At 44.8% G+C, this 24484-nt stretch overlaps 1 protein-coding gene across 2 annotated transcripts in view; it reads right to left on the minus strand.

Moving 5' to 3' along the window:
• SECA2 (Preprotein translocase SecA family protein) overlaps positions 1-24484 on the minus strand; it is a 125998-nt gene that overhangs the window by 62401 nt on the left and 39113 nt on the right. For both annotated transcript variants that reach the window (XM_087397301.1, XM_087397300.1), the window contains exons 14-18: positions 22152-22242; positions 21925-22008; positions 21754-21846; positions 21362-21457; positions 21175-21260 (exon numbers count right to left, since the gene is read on the minus strand). In XM_087397301.1, coding sequence (XP_087253427.1) covers positions 21175-21260; positions 21362-21457; positions 21754-21846; positions 21925-22008; positions 22152-22242 — 450 coding nt within the window. The remainder of the gene's footprint in view (positions 1-21174; positions 21261-21361; positions 21458-21753; positions 21847-21924; positions 22009-22151; positions 22243-24484) is intronic.

Raw genomic sequence — 24484 nt, forward strand, 5'->3', positions numbered from 1 at the left:
TCTGGTGTGACATAAATAAATAAGGCATCCAACAGCCTGCTGATAAAGAGTGATATCACATGGTGGGCTCCCATCATGAGCTGAGAATTTGAAGCCAGGGTCCACTAGAGTAGAGATTGGCTTGCAATCCTCAAACTGAAAACGATCAAGGAGCTGTCCAATATACTTGGACTGAGACATCATGATACCCCCCTCAACATTAGCAAACTGAATGCCCAAATAATAATGGAGCCGTCCCATGTCGGACATGTCAAAAATCTGCTGCAAATCAGCCTTGAAAGCTGCAATTTGCTGAGTATCTGGGCCCATGATGAGCATATCATCCACATATAAAATCAGCACTAAAAAATCAGATCCACTCCCACGGACATAAAGAGTGGGTTCTGTGGGACTATTCTGAAAACCAAGGGATAGTAAGTGTGCATTAATTTTGGCATACCATGCCCTGGGTGCCTGCTTCAAACCATAAAGGGCTTTTCTAAGCTGGCATACCTTATTTTCAGAATTAACAACCTCAAAGCCAGGAGGTTGTGTGACATAGACTTCTTCCTGCAGATCCCCATGAAGAAAAGCGGTCTTGATGTCAAGTTGGTGCACTTGCCAATGATGATGGGCTGCAATGGTAATGACACATCAAATGGTAGTAATCCTGGATGTGGGAGCAAATGTCTCCTCAAAGTAAATGCCTTGTTGTTGGGCATACCCTTTTGCAACAAGACGGGCTTTGTATCGATCTATGCTGCCATCAGATTTCCTTTTTAATTTGTAGACCCACCGCGTTCCAATGGCATGCTTGCCAGGTGGGAGATCTACTAATTCCCATGTGTCATTTTTGGCAATAGATTGTAACTCAGCTTTCATTGCATCCATCCACTCTTTGCTGTCAAAAGCATCTTTATGGCACAAAGGCTCTTCATTGCAAGCTGTAGCAAGGAGTGCAAACTCAAGAAAGTGACCATGCTATCTATTCCCTGATCTTGTCCGGGCAGCAAAAGGCTGATCTTGTTTGCTGTCCCTCAATGTATCAAGAAGCCATCCGGGAACTTGCCTGTTCTGTCTATTGACAGCTCTTTCTTCAATGACTACATCATGAGTAGTGGGATCATTTTGGGCCGGAAGAGAAACCTGCAAATCAGCATGAGGTTGAGGCTGATTATTGCTTAGTGGAGGGCCTGCACGAGGCTCATGTTGCTGCTCAAAATCCTCTTCTGATGATGGCAAAGGTAACCAAGATTCAAAAGCATCAAACATGTCAGCATCTGACTTTGCTTTGCAGTCCACAAGAGGAGAAGCTGAATGTTCAGCAAAGATCACATCTCTATTGACAATAATCTTCCCAGTATTTGGTTGATATAACCTATACCCTCTGCTCTCCTGGCTGTAACCAATGAATATGCATTTGATTGCCTTGTCATCAAGCTTATGTCTCAGCTGAGATGGTACATGAACATATGCAAGAGACCCAAAAACTTTCATGTGTGAAAGTGAAGTCTTACTGCCTTTCCATGCTTCATAAGGTGTAATAGTCTTCAATGCCCGTGTAGGTGATCTATTCAGCACATAGTTGGCACACATTACTACATCAAGCCAAAATCTATTGGGCAAAGACTTGGCCTTAAGCATGCATCTGGCCATCTCCATTGTGGACCTGTTTTTCCTTTCAGAAACAGGATTCTGTTGAGGAGTGTAAGGAGTAGTGCATGAGTGAATAATGCCCCCTGAGGATAGAAATGCATCAAACTCCTTTGACATATACTCACTCCCCCTATCTGTGTTGAGGGTGACAAGCTTGCTTCCTGATTCATTCTCAACCATATTCAACCATCTCTGAAAGCATAAGAAAACTTCAGATTTTGCCTTTAAAGGATATACCCAGCAATATCTTGTGAAATCATCAATGAGAGTCATGAAATACTTATACCCCCCAATGGCATTTGTCCTCATTGGGCCACAGAATATGCCAAATACACAAAGCAGGATATTTTATTATTGCAGGTTGACATTGCCAAGGCTTTTGATGCAATCCAATTCACAGACTATGCATGCACTGGGTTTGGTCACAAATTACAGCATGTTATTTACTGGCTCTACAGTGACAGTAAAGCTGCCTGCATACTATCTAGGGATATTTCTGAAGCCTGGACTCTTCGTTGTTCAGTTCGTCAGGGCTGTCCACTTATTGCGCTTCTATATGCTATTGCCACCCATCCCATGCTTCAATATATGGATCATCTGGTGGCGATTGACATGTTGCATGGTTTAGGGATTCCTGGAAGCAGCACTATGATTGCTCACGCTTATGCTGATGATTCTTTTTTCGGTCCTCAAAATACTGAGTAGGATCTATCCTCCCTAATGCATGCATTATCATTATATGGTCTGGCTGTTGGTCTTCATGTAAATTTTCAAAAATCCAAGTTACTGCCTTTGCATTCCAAAGAATGGCATTCAATCTTATGGCCGGGGGAAATTGTCCAATCTACTCAGCTGGTTCATCACCTTGGTTATCCTTTAGGTTGGACAATTACTCGTCGCCAACAGTCTTATTGGGTACTTGCCAAGCTAAAGAAAAAGCCTGAATACTGGAAGTTTATCGACTGGGCCTTTGCATCTACTTGGCCTTTGCATCTACTTGGCATGTGCATGTCAGGCTATGGATTGTTCAATCCATTTTCATGGCATACATACAATTTTACTTGCCCTTTGATTATGTTCAGCAAGGGAGATCTTACATCTTTCATGTCTATGGTTATGGAAACCTTCTAGCGCTCTAAACATGGCAAGATGTAATGAAGGCCAAGATCAGGTCAAGTTAGTAAGGGTCAGGCCTAATTTGGGTAGGGGATTTTTAGGCCTAGAGGGGGCAAAAAGGACATCTAGTAGAGGGAGACTATATAAGTCCACCTCCACACTTTTGTACTCACCTTTTGATGTGACATCTAATCCTATCTACTCTACCTCCTCCTTCCTGCTGCCTACGCTCTCTTTCTCTCTCTCACACATTCTCTCTCTCCTACCCCCTTCTCCTCCCTTCTTCCTTTATCTCTCTCCCCCTTCTGCTAGTCTATCCCCCCTTTCTCTAAATCTGCCCCTACCCCTTTTCTACATTGGTCTCAGAGCTCCGACCCTAGACCTTTGTCTTCCCTTTCACCTTTCATTCCACATTGAAGCAACACACCTTTCATTCCGCATTGAAGCAACACGCAGCACCAACGCCAGGCACAGCCATGGACGAATCAGCTTGAAAGGTTGTAAGCTATCAAGATTGGTTTGGTGAGCCTGACGACCTATGTCAACGACAACCAAGCCTTAGCACCGACTTGCTATCCATTCGTAGAGCAATTGATGACCATCTCGAATCCTGCATCAAATTTTATCGCACCGGCGTCAGCTCCAAAAATCAGCGTCAGCCCTGGTCGTGAAATTCTGAAAAGGGTAGCCTCTACTAGTCTGCCCACTCCTGCATCTACCCGACCAGCTCCCTTTTGTCCACCAAACCATTACCCGCACCTGTTGTCAACCCGTCAAACTGCCCCACCACCGTCATGATCGTCAGCCGTGGTATCTCCATCAGCCGGCACCCATCCATCCTCTCTGCCCGTTACCGTCACTCCATCCTATCTGCCCGTGCGCGCTATCTTTGTGCCAGTCTGTGCCCGTGTGCCGCCTACCTACAAACCTTAGCCTCTAGCGTTGCATGCAAACTATAGTGGGTTAGAGGGTTTGGTTAGTTGGTTAGGTTTAGGTTTGGGTAGGCCTAGGTTAGGTTAGTACTAACTAGGGTTACAAGGAGGGTTAGGTTAGACTAAGCCAGTGTCTAAACTGTCTTACCAGTCCTTAGGTTAGGAGTCTCAAGTGTCCTAGGTGACTTAGGGAACCTCCCCCCCCCCAAAAAAAAAAAAAAAAAGGCAAAAACTCTGAATTCCAGCCTCTTTTAGGGGCTTTCCACAGCCCTATTTGGGTTCATTTGGACCCTGTTTTTTAAGGTTCTTCGACAACCCCTCTTCCGAGCCTCTCCATCACATTTCGAGATTGGAGACAGGCAGGAATCGAGCACATGTGCATGCATTTGGCGCAGTGGGACAGAAACAAAGCTTGGTCACACACTGCGGGACAGACACATGCCTTTGGAGGGAACATGGGGCAACGTGCCTCAACTTTTGGGCAGCTTATGCAGGGCTTTGAGCAGTATGCACGAAGCTTAGGGCAGCTTCAACAAGAGGAAGATTCACAGCCCAAGGGAATCCTTTTGATCACCATCCATCATCTGTTGTACCCCATTACATTGGATGTGTTGCATCAAGTATTTTCACCTTTTGGGCTTATTGAGAAGATTGTTATGCATCAAGTTTCAGATGGGCTCCAAGCTGAAATGCATTTTGCCTCACAGGCTAGTGCACTGCAAGCACGAAGCACCTTGAATGGCCATGGTGGTTGTACCTTACATATTCAGCTGTTAGATTTGGTAGTGATGTCCTATGCTAAATGTCACGATACAAATGACATAGAGCAGCCAGTTGTTGGAGCTATGATGCCCAGGGGAGTGATGCCAAAGGCTATGCAAGCCTATAAAAGTAGACACCCAACATCTGGGGAGAATGCAGTCAGGCCAATGTTTGTAATGCAGTCCAGCCATGTTATGCCACTCCTTGGCTTACAGCCAAACGATGCTTTAGAGCCATGGATGATGCCTATAAAATGCAGGACAAAATTGTGATGGTTGTCAAGTGATTCCAGCCACAAATACTAAAGGATGTTGTCAGGACAAGTGTCAGAAGGTCAGAGAGGATGTGCACATTGCAATGCAATCAATGGGAAAGCAACCCATGCTTCCTCCTATGCAGCAAAAAGATGGGGATGGGACGGATATTGATCCACTCAAATTGATTGTGTGTCCTTTCCGGATCTCAATACAACTATACACTTGCGGTAGTCAAGATGGATACAGACCGAAGCTCTGATACCGATGTAACATGCAACGGTAATCTGATCCTGTGTAATTCACATCAAGACGTTCTTTAAACCTTTAGCGAGGAATTCGCGTAATCCACCATACAGAAAGGAGATGAGGGTAGAGAGAGAGTCGAGTCGACAACCAATTAGGTCCCAGTACCCACTGAGGGCCCCCTCCCCCAATTAGGGGAGAATTTGCTTTATACTTGGAGAACTGAGAAATAAAAAGAGCACTCTTCGAGAGAGCACGGAAACACGCTTCTGAAGAGCTCAGTGTGCACACGTATAGCAAACCCAAAGACCTGAGAGGCAACACCGACCAATACCGAGACCTTGATGCTGTCCACACTGACGATGTAGGACGCTTCTGCAACGCAAGGGAGAGGCTTGTGTTGGCCACCGAAATGCAGGGTTACTGCATGAGTGAGAGATTGAAAGCTAGGAGTGATAGATTCTAAAAGAGAGCTGAGAGATGGCTTTGAAGCGTGATTTGGCTGTGTACTAGTGAGAGGCATAGCATGATTCACCCTTGAAGACTTTGAAGAGGAGAAAGACTTCCAACAAGATACGCTTCCACCAAATGATCAAGAAGTGATGGCGAACCTTCTAGAGCAGAATCGGGTCCTCCTACCGCAACTCGAAGAACATTCATCCCACCTACAAGAAAGCAGAAGAAGACAGCTGGACCAGACAAAACAACGTCTGGATGAAAAAGAAGCAGAAAAGCCGGTGGACGAAAGAGGAACCACAGATTTCGAAAAATTACTCTTGTTGATGCGTGAGGAACGCAAAAATGAGGAGGCACTGCGATGCGCAGAGCTCGCCCAGGCAGAGAGGCAACAAAAGCTAGACTGAGAGGCAATGCTTCTCCAACGTTAACCGCTATGCAAGCAAGTTTGAGCGCAGCAGCTGTCACCGCCACAACTTCGTCATCGACAAAGGTAGTAACACCACTTACTCGGTCCACTCCAAATTTTGTTAAGTATGATAGTAAGTGTGACCATTCAACAATTTTGCAATTTATTCATCAATTTGTAGCTTATTTTTTGTTAGCGCGGATTCAAGATGAGCAAGATAAAGTCCACCTCGCAGCCCCTCACCTTACGGGTGAGGCGGTGACCTAGTGGCAACATTGAGCTAGTAAGCATACCGACCCAACAACGTTTAAGACAAATTTCGTTTAGGCAACGTTTGTGGCCGACCTCAAAGCCCGTTTTCTCCCACCCCAATATATGCTTAACCTGGAGGATGAGTTTTCTCGTCTCTCCTAGAATGGTCTGCCTATGTTGACACACAGTAACAAGGTCATCATGCTGGCGCAGCAGTTGGGTGTGACAGAGAGCGCAAATTTGAAGCAATTTATTCGAGGATTGGACACCAACATCCATTATACCATTCAGAACTTCGACCCGCCGGATTAGGAGCGGGCGTTGACTCTCGCACAGAATCAAGAGATGATGCTGTACGGGGGGAAACCCCAAGCAGGTCCATAAAAATTCCAAAGCCTTGCAGCAGTCAAACAACACAGCAGGTAAGGATCAGAAGAAGGACAACCAGTTCCAGAAGAAAGACGGCCAAGCTTCTGGTCAAAAGAAGGAGTCCAAGCCCAAGATGACTCCGGACAACTGGCCACAACAACACCAGCTATGAAGATTGCCTCTTGGGATGATCCAATTTTGATAATCACAGACGCTAGCAACGTTGCCATTAGAGCAGTTTTACAACAAGAAGATAGGCATGTGGCATATTACAGTAGAAAGCTTAATGATGCCGAAAAGAACTATTCAGTTTATGATAGAGAGCTCCTCGGTGTCATCCAGGCATTAAAACTAAGCCTTCCCTATACAGACGGACTTTCATGGTTAAAACAAATCACCAAGCTCTTAAGTGGCTTCAGACAATGCCTAGTTCACAATGGAGTGATCGGTAACATGTGGATCTAGATATTCCAGCACTTTTTTGGGAATGATCGAGTACGTTCCCGAAAAAAACAACCCCGTTGCCAATGCTCTCAATCGAAAAGGTTCCATCTAGACCATTGAGCAAGCCACTGTAATCGAAATCAAAGGAAAGGATCTTGATAGCATGAAGGCACAGTACGCGTAGTCAGCAGAGTTTGGCACGCAGCTCCAGTTAGCCACAACGCTTGCTCCAGACCAATACTCATTAGAGGACAGTTGGCTTTTCTATAAGAAAAGATTATGTGTACTCAAAGACAAACGGCAGTTGCTTCTTCATGATGCCCATGACGCCCTTACCGGTGGTCACTGAGGTATCAACGGGACTTTGGAGAAGTTAGAGCGCTATTTCTATTGGCCAAGTGGCGGAAGGACGTATACGGCTATGTTCAGAATTGTCAGATATGCCAAAAGGTCAAGGCTTCCCACAAGAAAGCAATAGGATTACTTATGCCATTGCCAATCCACGACGGTCCTTTTCGGTAGGGATTTCGTGGGGCCACGTCCACCTCCGCACGTACACATAATACTCATGTCTTACTATTGTTTGTCGCTTTAGTAAATATTGTATGCTTATTCCCTGCAAACAAATGGCCAGTGCTAAAGATGTAGCTCATTTGTTTCTGACAAGGACTCCAAGTTTACGTCTCGCTTTGGTGAGCCTCCAAATCCTAGTAACATACTTCGATTGCAAAGTCTTCATTGGAGTTGGGTCTTTCCTTCTCCTTTGGCTCACTTGCAGCCTCGTAATGCATATTTCTTACACCGTTTGGGAGTTTCTACGGTGGCAGATGTTGTGATGATCGGGGTTCTACACTTTCCTTTCAATAGGCCAGGAGACAGTATAGCTTGGGGCTGCATCACATATCTATTTGGTGTATTATTACCACCTTATTGCAGCCAGTTCAGCCTTTCCCTCATCTACTTTCTGATCTCCCTTGCTAGATTGGCGGTTTGATCATTAGACTCCGGGTCACTCCTTTTTTTCGTTTGCAGCAGATCTTTTTGCCAAGATGGCATATCTTTTCTAGCTTCCACACCCTTGGATTCAGGATTATGGCAATCACTTTTGGCATCTAAGTCAGTCCCTTTCTTGACGGAGAACTTCTATTTGGTGCATCTAGAACAGCAAACTCCCTCTTAAGCAAATAGTCTTCTTATGGTGCTGTTTGGTTGGGGCTTTACAAGTGGGATCTTTCTTGGCCTCCTGACTTGCCCCACTTGCTCTCATGCGAGGGAGATGATCTTGCATTTGTTTTGGACCTGTCCTTTTGCACAAGATTTCTTTTCTCAGATTTTTGACAAGGCTTCGCACTCGTTTTCCATCCACTTCCTTTGGGAAGCGGTTTTGGTTGTTTGGAAGATATGTCTCTATCCCCGAGTATAATCTCTTTTTATCTTGGTGTCCATATTGGGCTCTTTGGTCATTGTATCATGCTCGTAGCATTCAATTGTATGAGCGCTCTTCGATGATTGTTTTCCCATATTTTCGAGCTTCTCTACTTTGATCTCTCCACAGGATGCTCATTCCTTTGGAGACCTTCCTCAGACCCAGTTGGAATTCTTTTATCACTGCTTTTAGTTGTGAGTAGTAGCTGTCCCATTTTGAATGTAAATGCTTTCTTAATGCAAATTTCCTTTTACCCAAAAAAAAAAAGTGCGCATGCGTGCATGCACGTGTGTGTGTGTGTGTGTGTGTGGTGTGTGGTGTGTGTAGGAGGTGTGATATGGTTGTGTGTGTGTGTGTATGAGAACGACGGAGAGAGAGTGTAGCCTGCGCCGCCTGCTCCAGCCTGCGCCGCCCGCTCCAACCTGCGCCGCCTGCTCCCCCTGTGCCGCCTTGCTCCAGTTCGCGCTGCCCTGCCCTTGCTCGTGCCACCCTGTTTCCGTTTGCTTACCCTACGCAGCCTGCTCTCTCTTCCTTTTCCTTCCTGTTTTATATCTCCTACCTTTCACTTTCTGGTCTCTTCTTTCTCCCTATGGCTTCAGACGCTGCTACGTTAACTACCTATGTGCGCAAGGAGCGCACACCAGAGGTTAAAAGACGCTGTCCTGATCTCGCTTCAGACGCCAGCATGGATTTAGAGGCCCAATATGTCTTCGACACTCTCAAGGATGACTTCCTTCAATCTCGCCAGGATTGGAGCAAGCCTGTTCCCCAGGTTACCTATAAATTGCAGCTACCATCCTTGGTGCAGCCACTTAAGAAGCTTGCCCACACTGCAGTCATTATCTTTTTTCCGGGAAAGATACCATCTGCCAATGATGTTGCGCAATGGATTCAGTCCATCCTCGGAGGCTCTTTTGTGGAGGGAGTGTACTTTGCCTCTCGTGGGTTTTATGAAGTTCACCTCACCGATGCTTTGCAGAAACAGCGTGTGCTTGAATTTTCTCCTTTGTTTTATGGCCGGCAAATGGTGCATGCTATGCCATGGTCCCCTAACAAGGACTATCAAAGTCTCATTCGGCATCATTGTCCTGTTTGGGTGGAGGTGGTTAATTTCCCAGACTATATGCGAGAGGAACTGCCCGGATTGGCTGCTGCTTTGGGCCAAGTTATCTGCCCTCCTCGCCCTGCTGGGAATCGTAATAGATTCTGTATATTGTGGGACACAGATACCCCTACTCTCCCCTCCATTGCAGTAGAGGTTGAAGGTTTGCCAATGGGGCAAAAGTACTTTGAATTGAAATGGGGAATTTTCGCAGGCGCTTGTTTTTCATGCCATAAGTACGGGCATTTGGCCTCTGAATGCCCTACCGTCTTGCATCCTCCTCCAGCCACTGCCATACCTCCTCCAATGGTTCAGCCAGCTCGCAAGCAAGAGACTATTGGGTCTAAGAATCAGGATAAAAATGCCTCTAAAGCTGGAAAAGTGGCTTCACAAATCCCAGCCATATTCAAAGCCAAGGACAAAGGTAAAGAGAAAGAGAAGGCTCCTGATATTGATGGCTTTTTACAGCCCAAGCGGGTTCTCAGGCAAAGACCCCTTCAATCTCGTCACTGGGATGCATCTACTCCTACTCCAGGCCAAGCCTCTACCTCAGCCACTCCCTCGCCCTTACTCAATTGGGTTGGAGTCCTTAAAAAACATATTCCTGTCTGTGAATCTGAGGAAGGGCTATCTTTTGACCCAGGAAAGGAAGGGCTGCAGCCCATGATGGCAGATGATTAGCACTCTTTGGTTGTACATTCTTGGCCCTTTCCTTGTATATATCCTCATGCCTGATAAACTTCTCTGTGTTACTTTTAATGTACAGGGTCTCTGCAATCCCTCTAAGTGGAGATTAGTGTGGAATTATGTTCTAACCAGGCAGCCAGACATTCTCTGTTTGCAAGAACATAACCAGCATTCTATGGCAGGCCAAGTTGGCCATTTTGGGGGTTATGATATTCACTATGCAGGCACTAAGCTTTTCTCGGGTCTATGCATATTGGTCAGACATGAGCTGCAGCCCCAGCTTGCCTTTAATGACTGTGATGGCAGATGGATGGTGATTCAATGTGATGTCAATGGTGATATTTGGGAATTTGCCTCGGTTTATGCTTCACAAACTTCTGCCTCCAGAGCCTCCATGTGGCATGCTATTGCTTCTTACCCATGGCGATCTTGTGCTCTTCTTGGTGGTGACTTTAATAACTCTCCCATGTCTTCTGACAATACTACTCAAAGATCTCATATGATCCCTTATGAAAAGCAATCATGGGAAGAATTACTCACCACGACACATGCGCAAGATTTATGGACAGCCATGCACACTGGAATTGGGGGCTACACCTACCATCATAATGCCTTTACTAACTACTGGGCTCGCCTAGATAGATGGTATTTACTGCAGGCTCAGCAATATACAGATTTCTGCCTTCATATTGAGATTGATCATTCCCTTGGTCTCTCTGACCATGCTCCTTTATGCCTGCACATTCAGTTTGGTCAGCCCTGGGATGACATGCCCTTGCATTCCATTCGGATGAAACATATCAATAAAGGCTATCTCCAGCATGCACATTTTCAACAATTGATCCGACATGCCCTAATTCCCCTCGCAGCACATATCCATTATGACAGTAATTTTGCATGGCAACGCCTTGTGGACAGGCTTCAGCATGCCATACATGAATATGGGAGTCATTTTATGCTTGATTGGAGAGCTAAAGTTCGGCATGCTAAAGCAGTGGTTCAATCTTTGACTGTACTTTTTCAGATGCAGCCCCTTTCTTCCCAACAAATGGACACTCTCGCTCAGTCAAAAGCTCTTTTGCAAGCTAATGACCGACGTAAATTGGCCAAGTGGCAGGTTCGAGCAAGGATGACTCAATTTTTGGATAAAGGATGCTCCTCTAAATCCTTTTTTCAAGGGTTACATGCTTTCAGGAGAAAGACATCTTGCCTCAGAGTCCGCAAACGGGATGGGGAATGGACTCGGTCTTTCTCAGAGCTTCAACATGAATGCTTTTCTTATTTTCAGAAGCTATTTGCACCCCCTGATACTCCTTCTTTGCAAGAATTACAAGCTCGGGAGATTCTTTTGCATCAGGTGCATCCCATTATCAACCCACAGGAAGCTCTCAAACTGGATATGCCTTTCACTGATAAGGAGCTTGATGATGCCTTGTCTCATCTTAGCCCTGGTAAGGCTCCGGGGTATGATGGTCTCACAGTGGAGTTTTTCTTACACTTTTGGGAGGATCTTAAAGGTGTCATCCTACAAATGATTAATAACTCTTGGCACACAGGAGTACTCCCCTCCTCATGGAAGCATGGCATAGTTAAACTCATTCCCAAGAGGAAATTGTGTGAGCATCTTATGGATTGGAGGCCCATCACATTGATGCCCGTTATTTACAAACTCTTTGCTAAAATGCTAGTGCACCGCCTTCATCAAGTGCTCTATGAGGGCTTGCATCCTTTGCAATATGGTTTCGTCCCTCGGAGGCAGATTCATGATAATATTGGCAATGCTCTCATGGCTATTGAATATGCAAAATATTCTGAACAGGATGTTTTTATTATGCAAGTGGACTTTGCCAAAGCTTTTGACACGGTCAACTGGGACTTTATCTCACAAACAATGGCTAAGATGGGCTTCGGGCCAAAAATGGCTAATGTCATCTACTGTTTATATGCTGGCTCTACAGCCCAATGCATCCTTGGAAATCATCTTTCGCAATCTTGGTCCTTGGGTCGTTCGGTCCGGCAAGGATGTCCACTCAGTGCCCTGTTGTATGCCATTGCCACTCACCCACTTCTCTCATATTTGGATCATCTTACCGCACAAGGTCTTCTCACTGGTCTTCAGATTCCTGGAGCCCCTTCCTTTATTGCTCAGGCCTATGCAGATGATTCTTTTTTTATGCAACATAATTCTCCACAGCAGTTGAAGACTATTATGGACACTCTTTCTTCATATGGCCTGGCTGCTGGCATGAATGTTAATTTCGATAAATCTAGCCTCATACCGTTGCATTCATATGATTGGCATACTCTTCTATGGCCTGGGCACATTATGCAGCCCTGTGATGTGGTCCGCCATCTTGGTTACCCTATTGGCTGGCACATCACTAGGAAACAACAGTTAAAATGGATTTTTGATAAGCTTCATGCCAAACTCCATTATTGGAAGCTCTCCACTTGGCCACTCCATGTTAGGCTCCGGATTGTCCAGTGATTATTATGGCTTATGTTCAGTATTATTTGCCTTTGATGCACTGGACTTCTCAAGACATTTCTGCCTTTATGTCTCATGCCATGGAACTGTTATGGAAAACAAAGTCTTCTGCTAAAGCTCTAAGACTTATGAGGATGACAAAAGTCTGTTCCCCAAGGATGCACGGTGGATTGAATGTGCTGAATATTGCGCACCATGTCTTGGCCAGGAAAATTCCTCTTCTACTCACCTTTTTTCGTCAGAAGCAGCCATGGACTCATATGCTTGCAACCATGTGCACGTCCTTACGTACTACTGCACATGGTGCCTGGCTCACTGATTTTTGGGAGGTTATTTTGGGCAGATTTGTAGGCTCTATCCCGGGTTGCCCCTTTGCTACCTCACTTATTAGCGATTGGCAACAGGTCCTTTCGCATGCTCATTGGGCCCCTTCCGTTTTATCTCATGCCAATTCCCTTCGGCAAGAAAGTATTTATTGGAGTGCTGTTTTTGATCCTCCATTGGCCCTCCAAGAGCCGATTCGGGCATATAATCTCAGCAAATTGGGGATCAGGTGTATAAATGACGTTGTTGATGCTACTGGGCACATGCTTTCCTTCCCTCAAGCCATGGCTTCTTATCCACTAGCCATGCATCACAGGTTTATTTGGGGAAAAATTGCTGAATTACTGCAGCCTTTTCTTCCCATCCCTCCTTTATCTAACAGGGACCGATTACATGATTGGCAGTTACACCCGGTGGGCTCAAATTCTCGTCCTGTTCCTCTTCCTAACCTAACGGTCAGCACGACATACTCTCTCCTCCAGCCGTCACCATGGATTCACTTACATGCTAATTCTCTTTGGCATATGGCAAAATCGCTTGCTTGGTGGCGAAAGAATCTCCGCAATTTATGGAGAAGCAAATTGCCTCTCAAGCAAAAGCTTTTCCTATGGCGTTGTCTTACAGGAACCTTATCCGTGGGGGTCACTCTGGCTCAACGAAGGATTGCATCTGCTTCCTGTCTTCGATGCATGGCCCCTTCTGAAACGGTGTCTCATTTGTTTTGGCTGTGTTCCAGCACTAAGACCTTCTTATGCAAAATTTCCATGTCGCTTCGCCTTCGTTTCCCTAACTCACCTTTTGGGAAACATTTTTGGCTTTTTGGCAGACTTCCTGCAACCCTGGTCCATTACTCCTTATTTTTGAACTGGGTCAGATATTGGGCTTTTTGGACCATCTGGCAGGATCACAACATGCGATATTTTGGGAATCCGTTCTTGCAATCTTATGAATATTTCAGACTCTCCCTACGGCAATCTATCTATGATGCTTGCTATCAAGGAGATCTTCCTCAGTCATGCCTGGAAATAGTTTTTCTTTGCTTTTGATTTCCTGTTGAGGCTCTCTGCTTTTTTGAGACCCTCATGTAAATTTTGCTGATAATATGATCATGCATTTACCAAAAAAAAAGTGTGTGTGTGTGTGTGTGTGTGTTGTGTTGTTGAAGTGTGTGTGTGTGTGTGTGTGTGTGTGTGTGTGTGTGTGTGTGTGTCTGTGTGTCTGTGTGTGTGGTGTGTGTGTGTGAGAGAGAGGAGCTTGGAGGTCGACGGAGCTACTGCTACTGCCCTGCGCGCAATTGCCCTGTGCACGTAAGGAACGCGCGACGGTCGATAGAGCTGCTGCTGCTGCCCGTGGAGAAGAAGAAGCTCCCGTTGCTAAACGCGCGTCTGCCTGCTGCAAGAAGCTCCCACTACTGACCGCGCGTCTGCCTGCTGCCTTCCTGTGCGCATCTGCCCGCGTGCACCTCTGTGCATCTGCCTGCTTCTATCAAACCCGCCCGCTCTCTTCTGCGCCCTTCAGAAGTTTCCCTCAATTACATCGCCCCGTTTCTGCTCGTCCGCTTTAGCCACTGCCGTCTGCCCCTTCTTGCCGTCTGCTCTCCTCCTCGTTGCTGTGTATCGCCCTTTCCACATCTGTGCATAACCCCCGCTGCCCTTCTTTATCCCCGGCTATCTGCTCGTTTCATCAATTCTGCCCTGCCTACCTCCATGGAGGATCATATTAAAAGTTACTCCTGGAAGGACTTGTCCCGGGACCCCAAAAGACAGCAAGTCGAATTGTCTACTGCAGCCTCTGAAGATGCTCACTATGTTTTCGACATGCTCAAGGATGAATTCCACCAGAGCCGGAAGGAGTGGGCCAAACCTCCCCCGGCCCTTAAGTATAAGCTGAAGCTGCCCTCATTGGTTACTCCTCTCCGGAAGTTCTCTCAGCAAGCAGTTATCATTTTCTTCCCTGGGAAGTTACCTTCTGCAAATGATGTGGTTCAGTGGGTTCAGGCTTTTTTGGAGGTTGCTTTGTTGCAGGAGTATATTTTGCTTCTCGAGGTTTCTATGAAGTGCATTTTTTGAATGCCTCATATCGTCAGCAGATATTGGAGATGTCCCCTCTATTCTATGGCAGACAAATGGTGCATGTCATGCCATGGTCGCCAAATAAGGATTATCATGGTCTTATTCGACATCACTGCCCTGTATGGGTTGAGGTAGTGGATTTTCTGGATTATATGAGGGCTGAGTTACCAAGTCTGGCAGCTACTTTGGGGCAAGTTGTATGCCCACCCCGTCCTTCGGGTAATCGAAATCGGTTTTGTGTTCTTTGGGATACAGATCACCCAACCCCTCCTTCCATTGCGGTACAGGTGGAGGATGTTCCCTTGGGTGAAAAATATTTTGATTTGAAATGGGGAGTATTTGCAGGTGCTTGCTTTACTTGTCATAAGTTTGGCCATCTAGCTTCACAGTGTCCTGCAATCCTGCATCAACTCCCACCTATAGCTATTGCTCTAGAAAATACTATCCCTCTAACTCATGGTCCGGGGCCTAAGGCTATGCCTAGCAAATTGGGTGATGTGACATCTAAATCTGTTCTTCCCAAAGAAAGTGTGGTCCAGGTTTCAGCCAAGCAAAAGGATAAGGGAAAGGGCAAAATTTCAGAATCTAATGCCTCTCCCCAAGGTGCCTGGCAGCAACCCAAAAAGGCATTTGTGCTTAAGCCACGACCGTCACAATCTCGGCATTGGGATGCCTCTACTTCCTCCCCTGGTCAGGCCTCTACTCCTGCTGACAGCCTGACTTCTCGACTCTGGGTTGACGTGCTCAAGAAGGGCATTCCTGTATGTGACAATGATGAGGACGATAGAGCTATTGATCCAGGAGGCCAGGTGGACGCCGATGTCATGGTTGAGGCCTGACATCTCACACCTTTACTATGTTTCTCGGTTTGACTATACATATCTTCTATGTCTGCTTCAATTACTTGCATTACATACAATGTCCAAGGTCTTTGCAATGTTAATAAGTGGAGACTTTTCTGGCACTATGTACATAAAATGCACCCCGATGTAATTTCCTTACAGGAACACAATCAACACTTCTTGGTTCGCAGCAAGACCACTTTGCTGGTTATGACATATTTTATGCTGGTACTATGCACTTTTCGGGGGTATGCATGCTGGTGAAACATGATATGCAGCCCACGGTTGCTTACAATGACCCTCAGGGTCGATGGATAGTAATCAGATGCATCTGTCATGCTGATCTTTATGAAATAGCATCGGTTTATGCCTCTCAAACTTCTGCGACGAGAGCTCAAATGTGGGCCTCCCTCAAGCATTACCCATGGCTGCCCAATGCTTTTTTATGTGGAGACTTTAATAACTCACCTGCCATGCAAGACAACACCACTCATCGATCTCACATGATCCCCACTGAGCTTCGACACTGGGAGAATATGCTTTCTATCTTGCATGCAGAAGATTTATGGCTCTCAACAAGGGATAGAGATATGGGTTATACATACCGTCACAATGCTTTTACTCATTACTGGGCTCGACTTGACAGATGGTATTTGTTGCATGCTCAGCAGTATACTAGTTTCACATGTGCATTATGGGTTGATCATTCCCTCTTGCTGTCTGATCACTTTCCAGTATGCTTGACATTATCTATAGCACGTTTGACAGATGATATGCCTTTTTTCGGTTGTCGTCTACTCCATGTTAACAGTGCTTATTTGCTTCATCAACAATTTCAGAACATGGTGAGAGTGGCCGTCCGCCCCCTCCTCTTACATGCTCAGGAAGACATGGATTTTGCATGGATCAGTCTCACCCATCGCTTGCAGGCTGTTATTCAAGATTATGGACGGAGTCACATGGAAAACCTCAGGCTTAAGCTGAAATAGGCTCAATCTCACAAGCAACAAATAGATGTAATCAGCTCTTACAGACAGCTCACCTCCTCTGAACAGGATTCTTGCACTTATGCGGTTCATATCATCCATCAAAATAATCTTCGCAAATTAAAGAAGTGGCAAATCTGAGCTCGCATGAAACCCCTTTTGGATAAGGGTTGCTCCTCCAAGGCCTTCTTTAAAAGCCTGCATGCGGATAGGCAAAAGGAGGATATTTGCAGGATCAGGCAGGATGATGGCACCTGGACCACCTCCAAATCAGAATTGGGAACGCAATGCTCTAGTCATTTTCAGCATCTCTTTTCTCCTCAGTCTGATAATTTGATGCAAGTGAATGCAGCTAGGTCTCAATTTCTTATGCATGTTCAGCCTATATTGTCTCGGGAACATGCTCATGCATTAGAGCAGCCATTTATGCTTAATGAACTAGATGATGCTTTGAGTCATTTACGTAAAGGCAGCTCTCCTGGTTGGGATGGATTGATTGTTGAATTTTTCCGTGCATTTTGGGATGTTCTCAAGAACACTATTCTTCTCATGATCAATCATGCTTGGGCAGAACAATCTCTTCCTCCTTCTTGGAAACATGGCCTTGCCAAATTGATCCCCAAAAAAAGGTTGTGTGAGACAATGGCTGATTGGCGGCCCATATCTCTTATGCCAGTCATTTACAAACTCATTGCCAAGATGATTGTCCTTAGGATTCGATTCATCTTGCAAGCAGGACTTCATCCTAGGCAGTATGGGTTGTTCCCAGAAGGCAGATTACTGACAATATCTCCAATGCTCTGCTTGCAATTGAGTATGCCAAATATTATAAACAAGATGTTCTCATTCTGCAAGTGGACATTGCGAAAGCATTTGATACTGTCCATTGGGATTTTATTTCTCAGACTATGCACAAATTGGGATTTGGCCCTCGGCTGGTCCATGTTATTTACTGGTTGTATTCTCATGCCACTGCACAGTGTCTGCTTGGTAGTGGGTTGTCAAGGACATGGACCATGACCCGTTCAGTGAGAAAGGGATGCCCTCTTAGTTCGCTACTGTATGCCATTGCTACTCATCCGTTATTGTTGCATATGGATCATCTTGCAGATACAGGGCAGCTTCATGGCTTGCAAATTCCAAGGGCACAGCCATTCCTTGCACAGGCATATGCTGATGATTCATATTTCATGCCCAGGAATTCTCAAAGTGACCTCTCTCATTCGATGCATACTTTGAATGACTTTGGCCTAGCTGCTGGACTGCATATCAACTTTCAGAAATCGAATCTTCTAGCATTGAAAGAAGCTGATTGGCATGCACTTCTCTAGCCACGCCACATTATTTCTTCCCATACCATTGTGAGGCATTAAGGGTATCCCATTGGGTGGAATGTTACCTCTCAACAACAGCTTAAATGGGTGCTTCAAAAGATTAACAAGAAGCTGGAATACTGGCACTTGTAGACTTGGCCTCTACATGTTCGACTTCGGATAGTACAGTCTATCATTATGGCATATGTGCAATTTGATTTGCCTCTTCTTCCCTGGTCCTGTAAGCATTTGGCTTCCTATATGTCCCAGGCTATGGAGATATTTTGGAAAAGCAAACCTCACAAAAAGGCTTTGCGATTACTTCCCATGCAGTCTGTTTGTTCTCCTAAGACTCATGGGGGACTGAATATTCTCAATCTTCAGTTTCATATGTTGGCAAGAAAGAGCACTATGATTGCTGATTTTTTTCAGCAAAAACAGCCATGGGCTATTATGTTAGCAGCTATGTGTGGAAACATGCAGTCCCATGCATATGGGCATTGGATTACAGATCACTGGGAAGCAGTCATGACCACATTTCAAGGGAAAATTCCAGGCTGTCCTGTTTCTACTGCTTTTATTCATGATTGGAAGAGAATTCTCTCTTATGCTAAATGGTTAGGTGCTTCCTCTCATCCTGGTAATTCTCTCCGTTTGGAAAGCATCCATTGGAGCAAGGTGTTTGAATCGCCTCTTGCTTTACAGGCACCTATTAAAGCATATAATCTTATGAAATTGGACATAAGATTGGTCGGAGATGTGGTGGATCCACATGGTTATGTGCTTTCATTTCCACAAGCTTGCAGGACATTCCCCTTGGGTCTGCATCATCGGCCCATTTGGAGAATACTCACAACTATGTTGCGGCCATTTGTTCCTGTCCCCCCGCTGTTTGTACAGGACAGATTACTGGACTGGAATCTGACTTCCTTGTCTCCTGCTACCTCTTCACTTTCAATGCATAATTTGACATCCTCGATGGTCTACAGATTTATTCTTCCACCGCCATGGATTGATAAGCATGCCAACACTCTTTGGAATTTGGATAGGCCTTTATCTTGGTGGCAATCAAAACTCAGGAACATTTGGAAAGCAAAAATGCCATTGAAACTGAGGCTTTTCTTTTAGAGATGTATAGTGGGAGCTTTTTCCATTGGGGTGAATTGAAAGCACGTCGTATTGCTTCCTCTTCCTGCCCCCATTGCTCTCATCACAGGGAGACAGTTCCACATTTATTATGGTCCTGCCCGCACTCTCGGATACTGATCACTCATGTCTCTCATTTGCTGCGACTTCGGTTTCCCTCTATCAGATTTGGGAAACTTTTCTGGATGTTTGGATGCTTCTCATCTCAAATGTCTCCATTTCTCCTTTTCTTTCATTGGGCTCGTTTTTGGGTACTATGGACCATCTGGACACAGAGATTGCATTTTAGGATGGGACAACAGTTTCCTCAGGCATATGGTTTCTTCAGAATGTCCCTCAAGCAATCCTTATATGATAGTTATGCTGCGAGGGACTTGGATGCTACTAGCCTTGAAGTGTTTTCTCAATGTTTTTGAGTTCTTCCATTAGGCTCTCTTTTGGAGTCTAATGTCATGTACATTGATTTCATGTTAATTTAATAGCTACTGGTTTCACAAAAGTGTGTGTGTGTGTTGGAAGGGGGGGTGGGGGGGGGGGGGGGGCGGCGGCGGGGGGGGGATGGGATAGTATGTATGTATGTATGTATACATATCCATACATGTACATATATCTACACACTTTTTTTTTGGGGTGAAATCCTTTGCTGCATTCCCCAAGGAGAGGAGATGCTGTTACAAAATCAGAAATTTTCATTTTATGATAAGCAAGATAATCCAAATCCTGAGCATGCAGACACTCCTTAAAAAATTGCCGCAAAGGCACCCGAAAGAAGGGATATTTCGCAAGGGATGGGTAACGAAAGACACTATGCTTATGATCCTTCCATAGAGTCCATAATGCTAAATAGTGTACCCATGAAAAGAAAAGATCATACCCCGGTCTGACTGCGTGGATCCCAAATAACCAAAAAATCTTGCCAAAGCAAGCACCAAAGAAGCATGCCTGGAGTCATCATTGCAAGAAGAACAGGAAGTCATGAATGTGACAGCAATGCTAAAATAGAGGAGACATTGATTCCCGAGAAGATAAAAATCGGTGACCAAAGTCTGGAGCAATATGTCTGTGTACCAAAATCTATCCAATATGCATAACCCCAAGCAACACCTACTAGAAATTGCAACTGTGATATCTGCCAACAACAACGACCGACAAGCAGAATCACCGGATGAAAAGGACCCAATCTTAACACACACGTGGGTGCGCGGGGACACACACACACAATAACTCTCTGCAACGTTTATGTTTTACACCTTTATTTGAAATGTTTCTGCATTTCAGGTCCCCTGAAATGTGTTTTTTGTGACTGAGCTAGAATCATTTGCTTTATGTGCTTTTATGTGACTGAGCTAGAACCATTTGCTTTATGTGACGGAGCTAGAATCATTTGACGGCTTTGCCTCATTGCTGAAACTGAGACCATTCATGCATCCCCAAGTTTAAGCTTACTCATTGATTCCTTGTAGAACAAAGACCTATACTCGAGTAGCCTTGTTCACAGCTTGAAGTCCCTTCTGAATATGCCAAGTTTCTAATATAATACGGCATTACCTAATAGTTATTGAATGCTTTTAGGGTCAAGTTAAGGAGCACAATCATAAGGTCATACAGGCAAGAGAAAGCAGCTGGAGAAAGCAATTGCACTCGGCCTCTATGGACCAAGGACATTGGAGTGATGGAAGAACTGAACAGGAGGGATGGTAGAAAAGAAATCAAACATTGCTATGTTAACAAACAAATATCTTCAAAAGTACTTGTTAAAGGAGAACAATATGATAGAACTTCTACAGAGAGAAGCCCCAAAAGCAATATATCTCTGACAGAAGAATCGTTGAATGAAGCAGAGTACTTCAATGCTGCACGATCAGCTTGAATTACTTAAGAGTTTATCAAAATGAATACAACTATGCAGTTACCTAGTTGTCCCAACGAGTACAGGGCGGCCTTGTTCATACATATTTATCACCTCCTCTCTAACTCCTTGCCATTTCCCCTCCATTGTCTGAGCATAGATTTTAACGTCAAAAATGAGATCATGATGTGAGAAGCCAAGCCTCAATGACTAGACACCCATTTCCCAAAAAGAGCTGCATTGATCCATACAGCATATAATTGAAGAGGTAGATCCTCTCGGATGTTTGGTAAATTTGTTGGAACTTCCACCACTGGCATCTGAAATATGCTCAAGAACTCTTTTTCCTGCGAGCCCAAAGGCACAAGCATATACAACTTTAAGAAAATGAACATCATCAAGGTGATATATCTCACACATACAGAGAACTAGGCAGTGGTGAACTGTGCTTCCAGTGATTACCAAAAGCATAATGTTCTCAAACGAGCCTAAATATATACCTTTGAATAAGTCCAATCATAAAAATTTAGATTTTTTGTTGTTCTAAAGACCAAAAATCTACACAAAAAATAAAAGGGAAAAATCTACCCTGTTCCACCAAAATCCATCTGTATTTTAGCTACAAATAGTTTCCATGTATTACCTCTGTCTTGGCTGTGCCTGTCATGCCAGAAACCTTGGAGTACAGTTTATAGAAAGATTGATTTGTGATTTGTGCAGCAACAACTGTTTCTTCCTGTCACAGAGATTCATCCAGCATCAGTAACTGATGAATCCAATTCAATTATTGCTATTTACAAGGTTCAGCAATTACCCGTATCTCAACCCCCTCTTTCGCTTCTACAGATTGATGAAGGCCCTCTGACCATCTCCTGTTTTCCACAACTCGTCCAGTAAACTGCACTTACACATCCATCAAAATTCAAAGGGCACTTGTAATGCGATGTTGTATGCTATCAATTCAATTAGCCCCAAGAGATGATCTCTCCAGCGTTAAAAAGGTGGACACTATGCATGAAACAAAAAGGAAAGTCCAAGAACCTCATCAACAATTTGGACAGAGCCATCCTTGACAATATAATGCACATCTCGTTGATGAAATTCTTTAGCACATAACGCTGACATTACGAAACTGGCACATAAAGCAACACAAATTAGGTTCAGTTAAAAATGCTGATATTTCAAAACAGTCTAACTACGAGTCCTTTCATTTGAAAAAACTAAAATCGAGCCAAACCTAAGCAAGTAGACATGCTTTGCCAGCAAAAATGGGAAAAGATAAGTCTGCCTTTGTTCAGAGACAACTCCACAGATTTAGATACGAGATACGTTCGCATCCCACCGGAGAGCTGCCATGATACCAGGGTCATAGATGACATTTGATCACATCCTTTGTCATCCCATGATTTCTGAGTTTTGTACTTTGAGTACTAGTTTTGAGTTTTGTATTTTGTATTTTGTATTTTGAGTACTAGTTTTGAGTTTTGAGGTCTTGAGATTTTGAGGTTTTGAATTTGAGGTTTTGAGCTTCTCAGCATAGCACTCAGCAAAGGCCCTACAGCCTTTTGCCTCAGCCCACTGTGTCTTGTCTGATCTACTCTTGTTTTATTCTACTTTGTCTCTTTTATGATGCTACGACTATGTAGTACTTAGCACTTACCATTGGTGGTGATGCTCATTTAGTAGCTCCCCCCTTTCAGCTTATTGTATCATTTTTCTCTCTTGAGAGTTTGCAGAAGAAAATTGAGAAACACAATGATGAAATTATGCGTAGATTGCATGCCTCTATGGAAGAGGAAACGAAGATTGAAATGCAAGTACAGATGGGGATTCAAATAGGTAAAATGCAGGAAGAAATAGCTCGGATAGTGGATGCTAAGACCAACCAACATGCCTTAAAGATAAAGGATCTGGAAGCTAAGGTTATCAGCCTACAAGCAAAAAATTAAACTCTAAAGGCACATACTCGAATGGAAGAAGGTGAGATCCAGCCCTCCTGAATGAGGAGCTGAGCATGCTCAAAGGACATATGAAAACTTTACAAGCACTAGAAGGGAAAGGGGAAAATGCATGCAAAGGCGCTTGAGGAATTCAAAGCAGAGAATGCAAAACTCGATAAAGATATAGCTGCCTTACAAGCCAACATGCAAGGGAAACATGGAGAAATCTCTCAGCTAATAAATGAGGGGAAGGCAAAAATGAAGGAGTGGACCAAAGTGGTCAAGAAGGGCACATCAGACCCAAAAAAGGAATTTATCTATGATGCCTGAAGAGGAAAAAGAAGACAGCATAAAGCATTGAATGTCCTGGTTAAAGGGCTACCAAAGGGTGACACCCTGATGGCAGATGCCAATGCGACAGCGGCAGATAGGTCCACTTTTATGAGCATCAAGGACATATCTAGATGATGATCTCACTCTTTTGCAGCAAGAACACCGTAGAGAAGGGATGCTTTGAATTGTGGCAGCAAGGCAAGAAGGGAAGTAGGCTGTATATAGAGATGGCAAAGTCATCACAAGGGAGAGAGCAGAAAGCGAGGAAAGGGAAGAAAGGGATGAGGCAGCACATGACGGCGTCAGACTGATATGATGGTGCACAAAGCAGAGTAAAGATTGTTGTGTGGAACTGCAATGGAACTCTTTGGTCTGACTCAGGAGCCTTCTCAGCGACATACACTGTTAGAGATATCATTTTCTACACTGAGACACACGAGAGTCCGGAGAGACGGCTGCCTACAGTAACAGGGTACACATGGGAGTGAGCTTATAAGAAAGCATTGAGGAGAGATACTGGCGTCCAAGGCTCGGAAGGTATAGTGATGCATAGAGAGGAGCATGCGCGATACATGTGGATTTGGATCCAGCCACAAGATGCAGAAGCCATTTCCATTGCAGTGTGCTACTTTCCCCAGATACATCATCATATGCCCATGAGGTCACCACAAAGCAGCACTACGGAGTTGTCAAGGCAAGGGGAGACTCTCCTATCAGGTGATTTCAATGCACAAACGGGAGCAGACAAGTTAATCTGCTTGACTTCGGAACTCATCCCCTCAAAGTACCAGGGATTGACCCAATAGAGCTCAGAATAGTGAGGCGCTCAAAGGATACATAGGTCACTGGATATGGCAGACGCTCACTAGAAATGGGAGCAATACATGATCTGATCATATACATCGGCCTTCTCAGATGGCCATCATCCAGAAAGTTCACTTTCTTCCCGCATGGAGGGAAGAGCACAGTAGATTACTTGATAGGTTCCCCTGCCTTTGTGACACACGTACATGACCTCCTCTCCCCCCACTTGGTGCAGATCACTTGTATTTGGCATTTAGCATGTCGACCTCCATGCCTGTAGTAGGACGGCACCCGCCA

The sequence above is a fragment of the Dipteris shenzhenensis genome, chromosome 26 (genome assembly GCF_047967505.1).
Source record: "Dipteris shenzhenensis isolate YYH24624 ecotype China chromosome 26, Dip_SZ_1.0, whole genome shotgun sequence".
In the NCBI taxonomy this organism is placed as follows: Eukaryota; Viridiplantae; Streptophyta; class Polypodiopsida; order Gleicheniales; family Dipteridaceae; genus Dipteris; species Dipteris shenzhenensis.